Source organism: Ischnura elegans, chromosome 6 (genome assembly GCF_921293095.1).
Source record: "Ischnura elegans chromosome 6, ioIscEleg1.1, whole genome shotgun sequence".
NCBI classification, from domain to species: Eukaryota; Metazoa; Arthropoda; class Insecta; order Odonata; family Coenagrionidae; genus Ischnura; species Ischnura elegans.
This window is the reverse complement of record NC_060251.1, coordinates 104964649-104977345: the sequence shown is the minus strand read 5'-3', so window position 1 is coordinate 104977345 and position 12697 is coordinate 104964649. Positions and strand designations below refer to the sequence as shown.

At 39.7% G+C, this 12697-nt stretch overlaps 1 protein-coding gene across 1 annotated transcript; it reads right to left on the bottom strand.

The window, feature by feature from the left end:
* Window positions 1-7409: 7409 nt before the first annotated feature.
* Window positions 7410-8504, bottom strand: LOC124161440 (putative nuclease HARBI1). The gene is made up of 3 exons (XM_046537759.1): window positions 8086-8504; window positions 7794-7997; window positions 7410-7713 (listed from the first exon to the last, which is right to left on the bottom strand). Exons 1-3 carry the CDS (start codon window positions 8502-8504, stop codon window positions 7410-7412), a joined length of 927 nt encoding a protein of 308 aa, XP_046393715.1.
* Window positions 8505-12697: the final 4193 nt, after the last annotated feature.

Sequence of the window (12697 nt, the reverse complement as noted above, 5' to 3'; positions counted from 1 at the left end):
TTTACTTTTACTCGAAATTTTTTTCAGCGATGCATCTCATGTTTTCCCATTTTTCACACAGAAGCTTACTTTCAATTATGTTATTTCTGTGTCGCACCACGAAGCATTGTTACTGTTCACATATTTCATTTCCTTTCATGTTGCTATATGATACTATGGGCACTTATTCTTGCACTTCAAGCCCAATTTTTCTAATCGAATTGCATTATTAATTGAAATTTCAGCATTGCTTGTTAGGAAAAGAAAATCATAACCGGGAAGCTATACGTTTCACAAACAAGAATTGATAATTCTCTTTCTGGGAGAAGTAAAAGAAAAATTCACAGATCCTATACTGAACGTCAACGTTTAAAGAAGAAAATGGCATAGGAATTAAAATTCTCATTACCTCATGGATCTACATGCAGTGGCGCCGACTCCGTGGGGCCTGAGGGGCCCCGAGCCCCCTCAAAAATTCGTTATTGGTGTGAGGAAAAATGTGTCAGGCTTGTCAATTTTCCCCGGAATGTCCAGATAACGAGATTCGAGTTATCAGGGTCCTAATGTTGATCATATGGCTCTTCTAAAATGCTGAAAAAACTTAAAACTCACCACATTTAAAATTTCCCAGGGCATGATCCCCGGTTTGGGCCCCCCCAATATTTTTTGTAATTCGGCACCCCTGTCTACATGGGAATCGGGAAAAGAACAATGGCTGCACATTATACTCATTCCACTGCGTATCAAACATAAATCACAGCTGATACAATACCTCTCTTTACTAGCGAGAAGCCTAACCCTTTTGCTGCTTCAATAGATTTTTCATCGGTACCATTATTTTGCCTATTATCCAGAAAAAAATGAATTGAATCATTCATTTGACGTCGCTGAATGTCGCCGCACGAATCGACGTAGTTCCGCTAGAATTTCGAGCAGATGACAGCACCTACGACCGAAGGGAGGGTTTTTCGAAAACGTAGATATTTACCCGCATGTCGTGTTGAAAGGAAAAGTTTTTTGAAAGTCGTGGAATATCCCCGCATGTCGCAGGCAATAAACATAATTTTTTTTGCGGGTATTCCCGCTTGTAGCAGCGAAAGGGCTAAAACGATCGTCAACACGCTATTTTTTGAAAGTTTTGCTTTTTGGCGGGTCTTTACAGGTGCATCATGGGTAGTACCTGAATTCACGACTTTCCACAGAATAATCAACTAACCCGAAGACGTAAAAGTTTTGGCGCTAAATCTTACAATTGTTATAATCGGTTGCATTAAAAAATTGTTTCATTTTTATCTCGGTAATCATTTGTGACGAAAAGAAATTCTGGAAGGTTTATCTAGTGGAGGACCTCTTTCCGCTGAGCACCACGCCAGCCAATTGCAAACGGAGTATTGGGAAGAAGGATGATCAGAAACTCGCCAGCAACAGCTCAAGTCAAGTTGGGCAACTTACAGGGATACTGGAGGTAATAGCCGCAAATCTCGCAGTTCTTTGCCTCTGGAAAGCCAAATTTTCCCTCAAATGGACACTTTTTAAGTCGGCTATTAGTGTCGTATGTCATATCAGGAGGTATACTCGTACATATGGTATCATCCCAGCGAGAAATGGGTAGCGGAATCCACGTTGACTCATGGATATATGGTGGTGGTGGATATTGAGTGGTGTGACCCACGTTGATTTCAAGTGGATTTTTGGTGATTAGCATAAAATGTTTAACAGAATTTCTAATTTGTGGAACTTAACTCTCTGGTGACATAATTCCCAGACGGCACAGAACCCTCCGTGTCTAATTCGTATGTACTTACACAGTAGCTATAAATTACGAATATTATTTTGAATATTAAAAAACTCTTCTTCCCTATTCTTATTTTATTAAACTTGTGTAAATTTGAGTACTTATTAAGTTTGTGAAAATTTATGAGGATGAAAAATTAAACTATTCTTGCAGACTTTCTTTTATCATCGATGCTCTCTCACTATTTCCCGAAAGAGGTCAATCAAGGTAGTAATTAAGGAAAGAGTCAAAGTTCCTGTCCAAGTTGCCAAATGATTTGATCGTTTATAATCTTTTATGTGTATTGGTTCTGAATTTTTAATGAAATTCGTTATTGCGTCATTAGCTATAATATGGATATATATTACTTGGACCAATGAATTTAAAAACAATATTTTCTGAAAAAGATTCGTTCGCCTTCGTAAAAGTTTTTACCACTAGCCAGTATCCACCCTTATATCGGAGATAGTGGTGGGTTATGAGTGTCACCTCTTCCGTATTGCAGAAGACGTGAAAAAATGCGTTTCAAGAAGGGTACCAGCGGATATGATCCCCTTGACATTTACTGCGGAATACGCTGGGCTGACATAGCAGACCTATAGTGGCTTAATAAGGTGTTCCTTTTTGGAATTTGACCTTATAAAACTGCCTTTAAATGTCAGAGAAGATACGGAAGGCATGTTATGTGGGGAGAAGTTGTCTAATCAAGATGACAAAAGCGGCAGCTGTGGTTTTCATTTCATGGAGGAATGGAGACATAACGCGACACCTGCCTGATATAAACGGTGTGCGATATCATCTGGGATTTGCGAGATTATACTCCGATATGAAAATACTGAATTCATTTTAACGAAATAACTAGAGTAGACATGCTTTTCTGGCAAACTTAAAGCGTAATTTTCAAGAATGAAGAAAGGAGGCATTAAGATGATTGCAAGTAAGATAAACGTCGGTAGAATTTCTGTTAGATTGAAGGTCAGGCTACATATCTCAGCATGAGGATTGTTGCTTCAAAAGTTTTCCTTATAATGCCCTAATTTTGTAACCAAACCTCATTTCATCATTCTCAAGCAAATGTATAAGCGGTTTAAAAATAATCATAAGTCAGTAAATGGGAACGGAACTCAAAAATGTTCCTCCAATGAGTTTGAATAATAATTATTCTATTTTCCTTGTTGCTAAAATCGTATTTTTGGGGCCGATTTGAAAAGTGACAAGGCTACCCTCACTACGTAACGGGATTCTTGGTTGCGTAAAATAAGGTATTCAATAGCGACGTCGTTAATAATGGCGATTTTTGGTGTTTTCCAGAAGATTATTCTAATAAAAACATCGATTTCTATGTTTTCAAAGTATGTTTCGCAAATAAATTTTGAATCATTCCACATGAGTTCCAAAGGTTGAATATTTGTCCCATAGCAGTTTCCAATGGAAATCCAAAGCAGTTTAATGTGTGTCACCTATAAGTTAAAAAAATGTACAAATGAGTTGATGGCATGGTAGGACGCTATGATGTCATTAACTGCTGTGTATCTTGTCTAAGCAGTGATCATACTTTCATAGAATAGATGTATTTTGGACATCTAGTAGATATTTAATGTATCCAACACATTGCAGACGTGCTCCAGATATTTAGAAGATATTTTGTGCTATGCGGGTGATATTTTGTGATGTGAGGAAGGAAATGAAAAATATTTATAAAATAGAACCATAAAATGAATGAATAATTTAATAGTGAAGTTTCAGCAGGAGCTAGTATAGTGGATATAAAAATAAAATCCGCCTATTACGCAAATGCTTGAAAATCCGCTGATTCTATTTTACACATACTACTACCCAGACGGCACAGAACCCTCCGTATCTAATTCGTATGTACATAGTACCCATTGACTACGGGGATACTAGGCCGCTCCGTCGCTTTTCGTCAATGGATAATTTCCATTCGCGGCCTGTCGACGAAGCGCGTACACAGCATGTGAATGTCCGCTACTAAGCACGTACGATTGGATACGAAGCGCGCAGGAACACGGCACTCGTGCCCCGTTTACACAACGATCGTCGGGACGTTGATCCGTACGATCGTAACCTCAAAACGTCGTGTAGACGCGCAGAGTTACCATCGTAGGCCTTAGTACCTAACACTGCCGAACTTACGATGGTTAGCGCTAGTGCGCCAAGAAAAAAGAGTAAGGAAATGAAGCTTCCGCTTTCCGCTTCCTCTAGCGGATTAAATTGACGCGCGATTTTGAACAAAGGACAAGCTTTAACAAAACAAAGAACAAAGGCAAGACAAGCTTTAACGTAATTCATTCACTTTAATTGGGCGGAAACATCGTACCCAGAACAGATTAATAAAAGAATAAAATATTCTAATTTCAAAAGTAAGTCATCTTTTACAGTATTAATATATTTATGCCCTGTGAGAAAAATTTAGGAGTAAGAAAAAAATGGATGGTGATAAAGGCAAGATTTTTTCGGAAGAAGAGGTGGAGGTGCTACTCGCTATCTTCTCTGATGACGATATTCAAAGAAGGTGAGTTTATTGTGCAATATTTGTGGGTATTTAGTGACTTTATTTTTCCGAAATCAAGTAATTTTAATCGCTACTTACGACAAATTGTGTTGAGCACATCGTGTCGTTTTTTAAAATACTAATTTGAGGTATGGTGCTTGCATGTAGAATGCTCTGATGGTTGTTCGGAAAATCATTTACCACTTGTAACAAATGTGTGATAAAATGTTGTACAAGTGGATAGAATTACTCAATTCATTTGAAAGTCTTAGGTCATCAAACCGTAAAATGCTGAGTGCCTCATTGATATTCGGGATTGATTACGCGTTCATAACGCATGGATTCATACGTAAAAGGTTACCGTGTGATCTACCCTTCGTAAAATGTCTTGGTGAATAGCAAAGCGTAGTAGTGTTTATCTTTCGTGTTCTAATTAAACGCTGAAGTGTAGGTTCTTACGCTGTCCAGATGTGCCTACGTGAATTATGTGTATCCTGAAAGTAATTACGTTCCTACACTCAACTATCATGGGTTTCATCTTTTTCCTCGTTCCTCTTCCTTTATTTTTGGTGTCACTGTTATGACTTCCTAGTTGCTGCATAGGCTTTGAAATTTCTTTCCTTCCTAACTAGTATTGGAACAGAAATTTCCATTCTAATGAAATGATTTAAATTAAGTTCTCCTCGTATCGGAAAACTTCTAATCAGAATATCCTATTGAGAGCAAAAGGTTTCTGGGGCCCTTGCCTTGCTTATGTTAATGGCTCATCTCTTGTAAATGCTGAATTTCCATAACTTTGTGGATGAGTTTGGGCAATAACAATGGTACATTTTCCCTCTTATCATAAGAAATACTATTTTAAGTCAGTTGTTGCAAAGTAGTTGATCACTTCCTTTACTTTGAATAGGTTGCAGAGCAATCAGAGGAGTCATGTGGGAGTGTGGGTGGAGCTGGCGGAGCGGCTGTCAACCCTAGGATACCCTAGGTCTGCTAGCCAGGTCAAAGACAAGGTTAATAACCTTAGGCGGAGGTACCTAGGGTTGAAGCGGGGGATGCGGTCAGGGGACTCTCCGCCGGAGTGGGTGCATTGGGATGTACTCCATAAACTTTATGCCACTGCTCCGGCGGGGACTCCTGAGGCAAGGATGGACTCCCTAATATCATCGTAAGTACTAACTCATAGAATGTAACTTGTGCTTCAATCACGTAATCAATTTAATGTTGCTTAGAGATATCTCTCCGTGGTAGCTTTTCATTCCTTTTAAACAATATTATATGATGATAAATATGTAATGTGAATAAGTTTGTTGCTGTGAGCTAAGGCATAATTGAAAGATGCAAATCATCTAACTAATGTAAGTGAATGCTTGTTTGAATGAGTGTAACCTGGCATTGCACAGAATCACCGTAACTTGGTAACCCATTTGCTGTTTAGTTTCTTAAGGACCATAGGGAATGGAGTCCTCAATCGGTTCCCTGTGTTTTCCCATTTGATATCATAGAAGTTCTAAATAACTGGCACGATTCCTATTCCATTGTTTGACAAGTAATGCTTCCTTAATATTGTGTTGCAGACAAGTGATCTCGGGTGATGGTGGGGGTCTATCCACCTCAGCTGGCCCATCCACCCCAGCCGCTCCAGCCACTCCATTACTATCGCGAAGGAAGAGGAGGAGTGAAGGGGACATTATAGCATACCTAAGGTCTTCCCATGAAGACTACATGGGGATGCTGAGGAGGCAGGAGGAAAGGGAGGAGAGGGCCCTGGACTACATGAGAATGCTTGTGGAGTCGGTGGTGAGAGGACCTCCCTCCAACTACCCTCTCCCATTGTGCCACCCTAATGCCAACATCTCCCCTCCTTATCCAAGCCCCCCAATTTCCATACCTTCTCCTAGCCCCCCCATTCCCACACCAACCCCCAGCCCTCCCATGCCCACACCAACCCCAAGCCGCTCTATTCTCATACCAACCCCAAGCCGCTCTATTCCCACACCAACCCCCAGCCCTCCCACACCAACCCCAAGCCGCTCTATTCCCATGCCAACCCCAAGCCCTCCCACACCAACCCCCAGCCCTCCCACACCAACCCCAAGCCGCTCTATTCTCATACCAACCCCAAGCCGCTCTATTCCCACACCAACCCCCAGCCCTCCCACACCAACCCCAAGCCGCTCTATTCTCATACCAACCCCAAGCCGCTCTATTCCCATGCCAACCCCAAGCCCTCCCACACCAACCCCAAGCCGCTCTATTCTCATACCAACCCCCAGCCCCCCCATGCCCACACCAACCCCAAGCCGCTCTATTCACATACCAACCCCAAGCCCCACCATCTCCCCAACAACCACCAGCCCCACCATCTCCCCAACAACCACCAGCTCCACCATCTCTCCAACTGCCAGTCTATGTATTAGGAAAATTGTTGTGTTGCATCCCAAAAACCTGAAATAAAAATTGAAAAACTGAATTTTATTGTGTCTCAGTTGCTTTTCAACCCATTCCTCCCCAACAGTGCTAGTTTTCCTTCTAATAATTCGATGAGAATATTTAATTCATATCTTTTGCTTGTGTAGCTCAGCGGTTCGTGAGGCATAATGATTTTTTTATTGAAGGTGTTTCATTAGGTTTGTTTCTGCTGTAACAATTTCCTAAGGTAAGAGTGATCTAGTTACCACAGTTGACAGGCCTCCTAAAAGTGAGTGAGTATGTAAGGGTTAGGAAATGGTTGAAGGATGGTCCATTCTCACAGCGGGGTTCGCGAGTGAGGGGAAAGGCCCATGAGGGATCACATAATTGCAGTACTATGTTATAACTTTACATGAACTGGTTACTGTTGATTATGAGCTAGGTACTAATGTAAAATGTTAGTGCTAGTGATAATTTACTTATGCAAAACTCATTTCTGCTCTATTCTTCCGTTAGTACTTGGGAAAGGGTCTATGTAATTATGATAGAATTGCTTAAATACAGTGCCTGCTGGCGGGTTTTACAGCAAGGTTAGAAATGAAGGGCATAACTTTTGGCTGTTTTCCTTCAGGTAGGAACAGGGTTGTAAGGAAAGCTTTGTCATGGAGAACAATCACCCTTGAGTAATTGGAAGTCCTGAAAAGGACTGGTTTATGAGTTGAGGATTTCGTCGAATTATTGAACAGCATCATAAAGTTGCTGCGCGAGAACTTCTCTCTTCTCTTCCCCATCAAAAAAATTGTCCCCACCAGCTTCATCTTGGGGTTGCGGAAACATATTCTCAGCAGCATTTGCTTCTTCGAGCCAATCCGCCCAGAACACTTCCCTATTTTCCTCACAGATGTTGTGTAGGATGCAGCAGGTATTTATCACTTCCACTAGCCTTGCAACGTCCACTTCAGAGGCTTTAAGGAGGACTCGCCATCTGCCCTTGAGGCGCCCAAAAGCATTCTCCACTACCATCCGGGCCCTAGAGAGTCTGTAAGAGGTTACAATAAATTAAAATTCAGAGGATAACATGATTATGACTTCATGATGGGTATAAAACAGGAAACCCACCGGTAGTTAAAATGCTCTTCGTGGGGTCCATTTGGCCTCGGGAAAGGCTTCATCATGTTGGCTCCCAGGGGGAAAGCCCCGTCACCAATTAAATGGTACTTCACAGGTAAGCCGCCATTAGTGATGACATCCCACAAGGCACTAGCCCGCAGCGCACCAGCATCATGGACCCTCCCCGGATAGCCACTATTGCAGTAAATGAACCTGCAGAAAATAAAATATTTTTGAATATATTTATACGTGGTCAGAGTGAAGTATATAACATTATTTTTAACCATTAATGACTACTTACCTATACTGACTGTCCACTACAGCCAAAAGGATGACCGAGTGCCACCCTTTGTAATTGAAATAATCAGCTCCTCCGTGGATTGGGGTCTTAATAGGTATATGGCACCCGTCAATGGCACCGATGGTTCCTGGAAAGTTCCACCGGGTGCGGAAGCAGTTCTCCTTGGCGGCCATTTCCTCCTCCGTCGACGGGAACACTATAGATTCCATGAAATACCTGTCAAGGACAGCTCTACAGAAGTCCCTAACAATGACGTGGACAGTAGCTTTCCCCACGCCGAAAGCAAGACCTACCACTCCAAAATCAGCCCCAGATTTTAAATAGAAGAGGGCTACAGCGACCCTCTTCGCCACTGGCACGGCAGACCTCATTGCCGTATCCTGTCGACCGATGAACGGTGCCAGTTCCCGGCATAGCATGTCAAATATGCCCCTAGAGACACGAAATGTCTGGAGAAATCTATCCTCCGGCCAAGCAGGGACGTCTCTCTCCCATACCGCTTGGGCTCGAATATAAACCCAAGCTCTTCTCAGGGCTCTTCGTCGCCTAAAATTCACGGCAATTAACCGCTCCAAGCGAGCAATTTCCCTTTCCATATTTTGCCTCTGGTTCCGTATCATAAGATACCTTTGGTAAGCAGCTATTGCCGCTATAACGTTACCGAAGTCCATGGCGGTTTCGACAACACAAAACTAAAATGAAAATTTAGAAATAATTGTCAATCAATGGAAGGCCATTCACAAATATTCACAGCATAGGCGATTTTCCTTTAAAATATTATTACAGGTATATATACACAGTTGCAGTTTTACAACATGAAATCGTTAATATCATTCACAAACTATCTTTCTAGATTTAAATTTACCTCCGCGTGGTCACTTGCAGTCACTTGTTATTAAACAATTCCCCAACGACGGCAGCACTGAGTTACGATGGTAACTTAGGGTGCGATTCATAGACGGCACTTTAGGCTAAAGTATACTTTAGCCGGGCTAAAGTCTGCTTTTTCCGTTTCATAAACGCCACTTTAGAGGAAAAATGGCCGAATCGTCACTTTACCGTAAAGTGCCCAACCGGAGCTCACTTTAGGGCTAAAGTGTCCTTTACGGATGAATAAATATGGCTGCACCGGCTGTTATTGAAGTTGAAATATGAAGATATTTGGGTTACGGAAATGAATATGAACTAATTTTTTGGTGAGAACACAGCAGCAAACTGGCGCGTTTCAAGAAATAACCAGACAAGTAATATATGTCTTTTCCCTGAATATATATCGAGTCGGTATTGATGGAGATGACCCAATTCTTATATTTTGAAATTTAACTCTATCGGTCGTGTGATAATTACAACACAGTAAGTGGTTGAACAGGTTGGCATAATTTATGTTGATTTTATATACAAGTTAATTGTTAAATTCTTAGGTTATTTATACGTTCATATTCTAGAATTTTCGTTAAAGATACTTGAATATGATAGCAAAATTCTGTTTACATTGGCGTCAATAGCCTTCGTACGCTAAGACTTGATTTTCATGTCGTTTGGCCAGCCAAATGCTAGCTTCTATACCTTGCATTGTATTTTAAGTGTTTTCATTCAATATTGCTTAATGTACTCTTGTCGTATGCCTCCATATCGCGTTTAACATGTTTCTGTGATTTTGAAACTATAGAGTCGAGTTTCTGATTCGTTTTTCGTCTATGCATTTGAATGTTTATAATGATGATATAAGATCTCGTCATGAAAGGCAGCAATAAAAAGTAAAACACACTTTCCTTCATAATCATATTATCTGCAGCAAAGCGATGTTTTCTCGAGGATGTAGGATTGTTATGAAATTTTATTTACACAGCATCACAGACTTCATTGAAATTTTTTACTACGAAATTCGTGAATGGATACTCGGGTTAGGTATTCACATGTCGAGGCATCATTTGAAGTAGACAAAGAGATATTTATTGATATAAATCCATTTTCACATTCAAAATGTTTCATTGCGTGGCCATTCATTCATTGGTTTTGATGATGTAGGTATTATTGAAAGTACATTTCTCTAAATATATAACCCCTTAGGTTAACATTCCAAGAATTAAAATACTGGTAAGCTCAAAAGAATTCAACAAACGCCCATACATCATTCATAATATACGTCCAACTGAGACAACCACTGATCGGTAAATCTTCAAATTAATTGGTACAGTTTCAAGTTAACGCGAGAGAATTTCACTATTTCACCCACCTTCAATGAACCTACACCATCAAACTTCGACTAACATATAGTCCAAACAACCGTTTGCAGTTAATCATAGAAAATGATCATAAAATGTCGTGAAAATATCATCATTTGAATATTTACTTCTCTAGAAACATCGAAGGGCATTACCAATGCACGAAGCTAATTAAAAGCGAGCTTTTATTCAGCCAAATCAGTCATTAACGTACAATAAAGCTAGTGGAGAAAAGCTTTCAATGACGCAGTATTCATTTACATTTGCTCATAATATGAGAAAACGAGAAAATGCAGCTTAATAAAACCTTAGCAAAATACAACATGAAAACCCAGTCGCCAGAAACATGTAAACAAGTACGCATTTAATATCGTGTGTCATCTTTTTCTTCACTTTTTCGCAGCGTTCATTGCCAACACTCAAAATTTCAATGCATGATCGAGACTTTAGGAGCTAAAGTGCCACTTTATAAAGTGAGATCCTTGAAACGACTCTGCAACGAACTTTAGCTAAAGTCTCACTTTACCGTAAAGTGAGACTTTGTAAAGTGAGCAATTTCAGTGTCGTCTATGAATCGCACCCTTAGACGTGTAGACGTGCAGTAGTCGCGATCAACGTCCCGACGAACGTTGTGTAAACGGGGCATCAGGCTAATCTCAATCGATTAGGTCGAAATTAGATATATCGTAACTCGCACGATCGAAAAATGTATCGAACGCAACACAATCGATAGCTACCGACCGTAGCGAGAACCTTGATACGAATCATTATGAATTGTAAGTTCTCAATAGGTAAATAACACCATATCATGAATTCTATTTACCATGAAAGACTCACGACCGACAAAGTTTTTGTCGGTTGTGAGTTTTTCATGGTAATTAGAATTCTTGATATAGTATTATTTACACATTGAGAACTTACAAAACTTATTCGGCCACTTAAATAACTGCAAAAAATGAGATTCTCAAGGCTAATTCACGCATCCCCAGCATCCAGCATTCTTAAGTGGCTCGTACTTACTTGGTAACCTTGAGATGTTAATAAGAGTAAATTCTTATTAATTTTGACACTAAATAAGACATCACATAGCCCACGAGCATTAAAAAGCTTACCCTAAAGCCTGATGAAATAAAATTTTTAAATAAAAATTGCCGATATGAAACAGGATTGCTGACACATCTGCTATTAGTATGATCGAATTCATCAAAATGCAAGCAAAAATTAACGTATAGTTCAGTCTCAGCTACTAAAACTTACCCATATCAGGCGCTAAAGTATTTGAAAAATTATTTGGGATGAGTAAAAGTCTCTAGGTCACTGCAGTAAATGTATCAACCTATTAAAAATATGAAAGTCCTGCCAAATCACCAGCATAAACACTTGTAAAATAAAACATGGTATCTCTTAGATCACACCTCCGATTTTATACTTACTTTGCATGAAGTCACCACCACAAGAAATTTTAAAGAGGCAGGAAAGAAAAAACCCACAGAAACACAATACATATATTATGTATTTTCTATTGTCAACCACAATAATATTTCCAATTTTCTCTTCTATCCCACATCTAATTTAGCGAAACAATTACTCTTATTCTCTTTCGAATAGAAAATTATTTAAAAGAGGACTGGTCGATACATAAAAACTATCTTCAATACTTTCTCCGCTGACCGTCCACTATCACAGCATCAACTTGCACAAATCAAATCCACATCCACAAATTTGTCACTTCTGCCACAATGTCTGTATTATGTATTTTCTATTGTCAACCACAATAATATTTCCAATTTTCTCTTCTATCGCACATCTAATTTAGCGAAACAATTACTCTTATTCTCTTTCGAATAAAAAATTATTTAAAAGAGGACTGGTCGATACATAAAAACTATCTTCAATACTTTCTCCGATGAATGTCCACTATCACAGCATCAACTTGCACAAATCAAATCCACATCCACAAATATGTCACTTCTGCCACAATGTCTGTCTTCTTGGCGACAGGTAACAGTGAAGCAATGGTACCTTCCTCCAATCTGGGCACCTTCAATTCAGCAAGAATTTTCTCCTCGTCTTCTCGTCCAAGGCCACAGATTACTTTCTGATATCACAATGGTGCGATGTGAAGCTCACACACCTAAAATTAATAAATAATAAAATACCATGTAACATATTAGGTCAAATCATTTCCAATTTTTGGTATTTCTGCATGAGAAATCAAATGACTAGGCTCGTAAATATAGTAAATATTTGTATGCCTGGTATTTTTATTGTTTTACACTATAGCATAAGATAATTTGAAATGATGAAAGCCGACGTGTAATACACCATAGGGCAAGCTAAGAAGCAATATTCGACCCTATAAACTTGGCAGCTTATTCCTAGTTTCT

Bases quoted from the DNA above. Each gene is read 5' to 3' on its own strand.
- LOC124161440 (XM_046537759.1), bottom strand. From the start codon at position 8,504: ATGCTATGCCGGGAACTGGCACCGTTCATCGGTCGACAGGATACGGCA. The intron at 7,998-8,085 runs GTAAGTAGTCAT...TATTTTCTGCAG, and splicing joins GTAGTGGACAGTCAGTATAG to GTTCATTTACTGCAATAGTG. The intron at 7,714-7,793 runs GTGGGTTTCCTG...AACCTCTTACAG, and splicing joins GAAGAGCATTTTAACTACCG to ACTCTCTAGGGCCCGGATGG.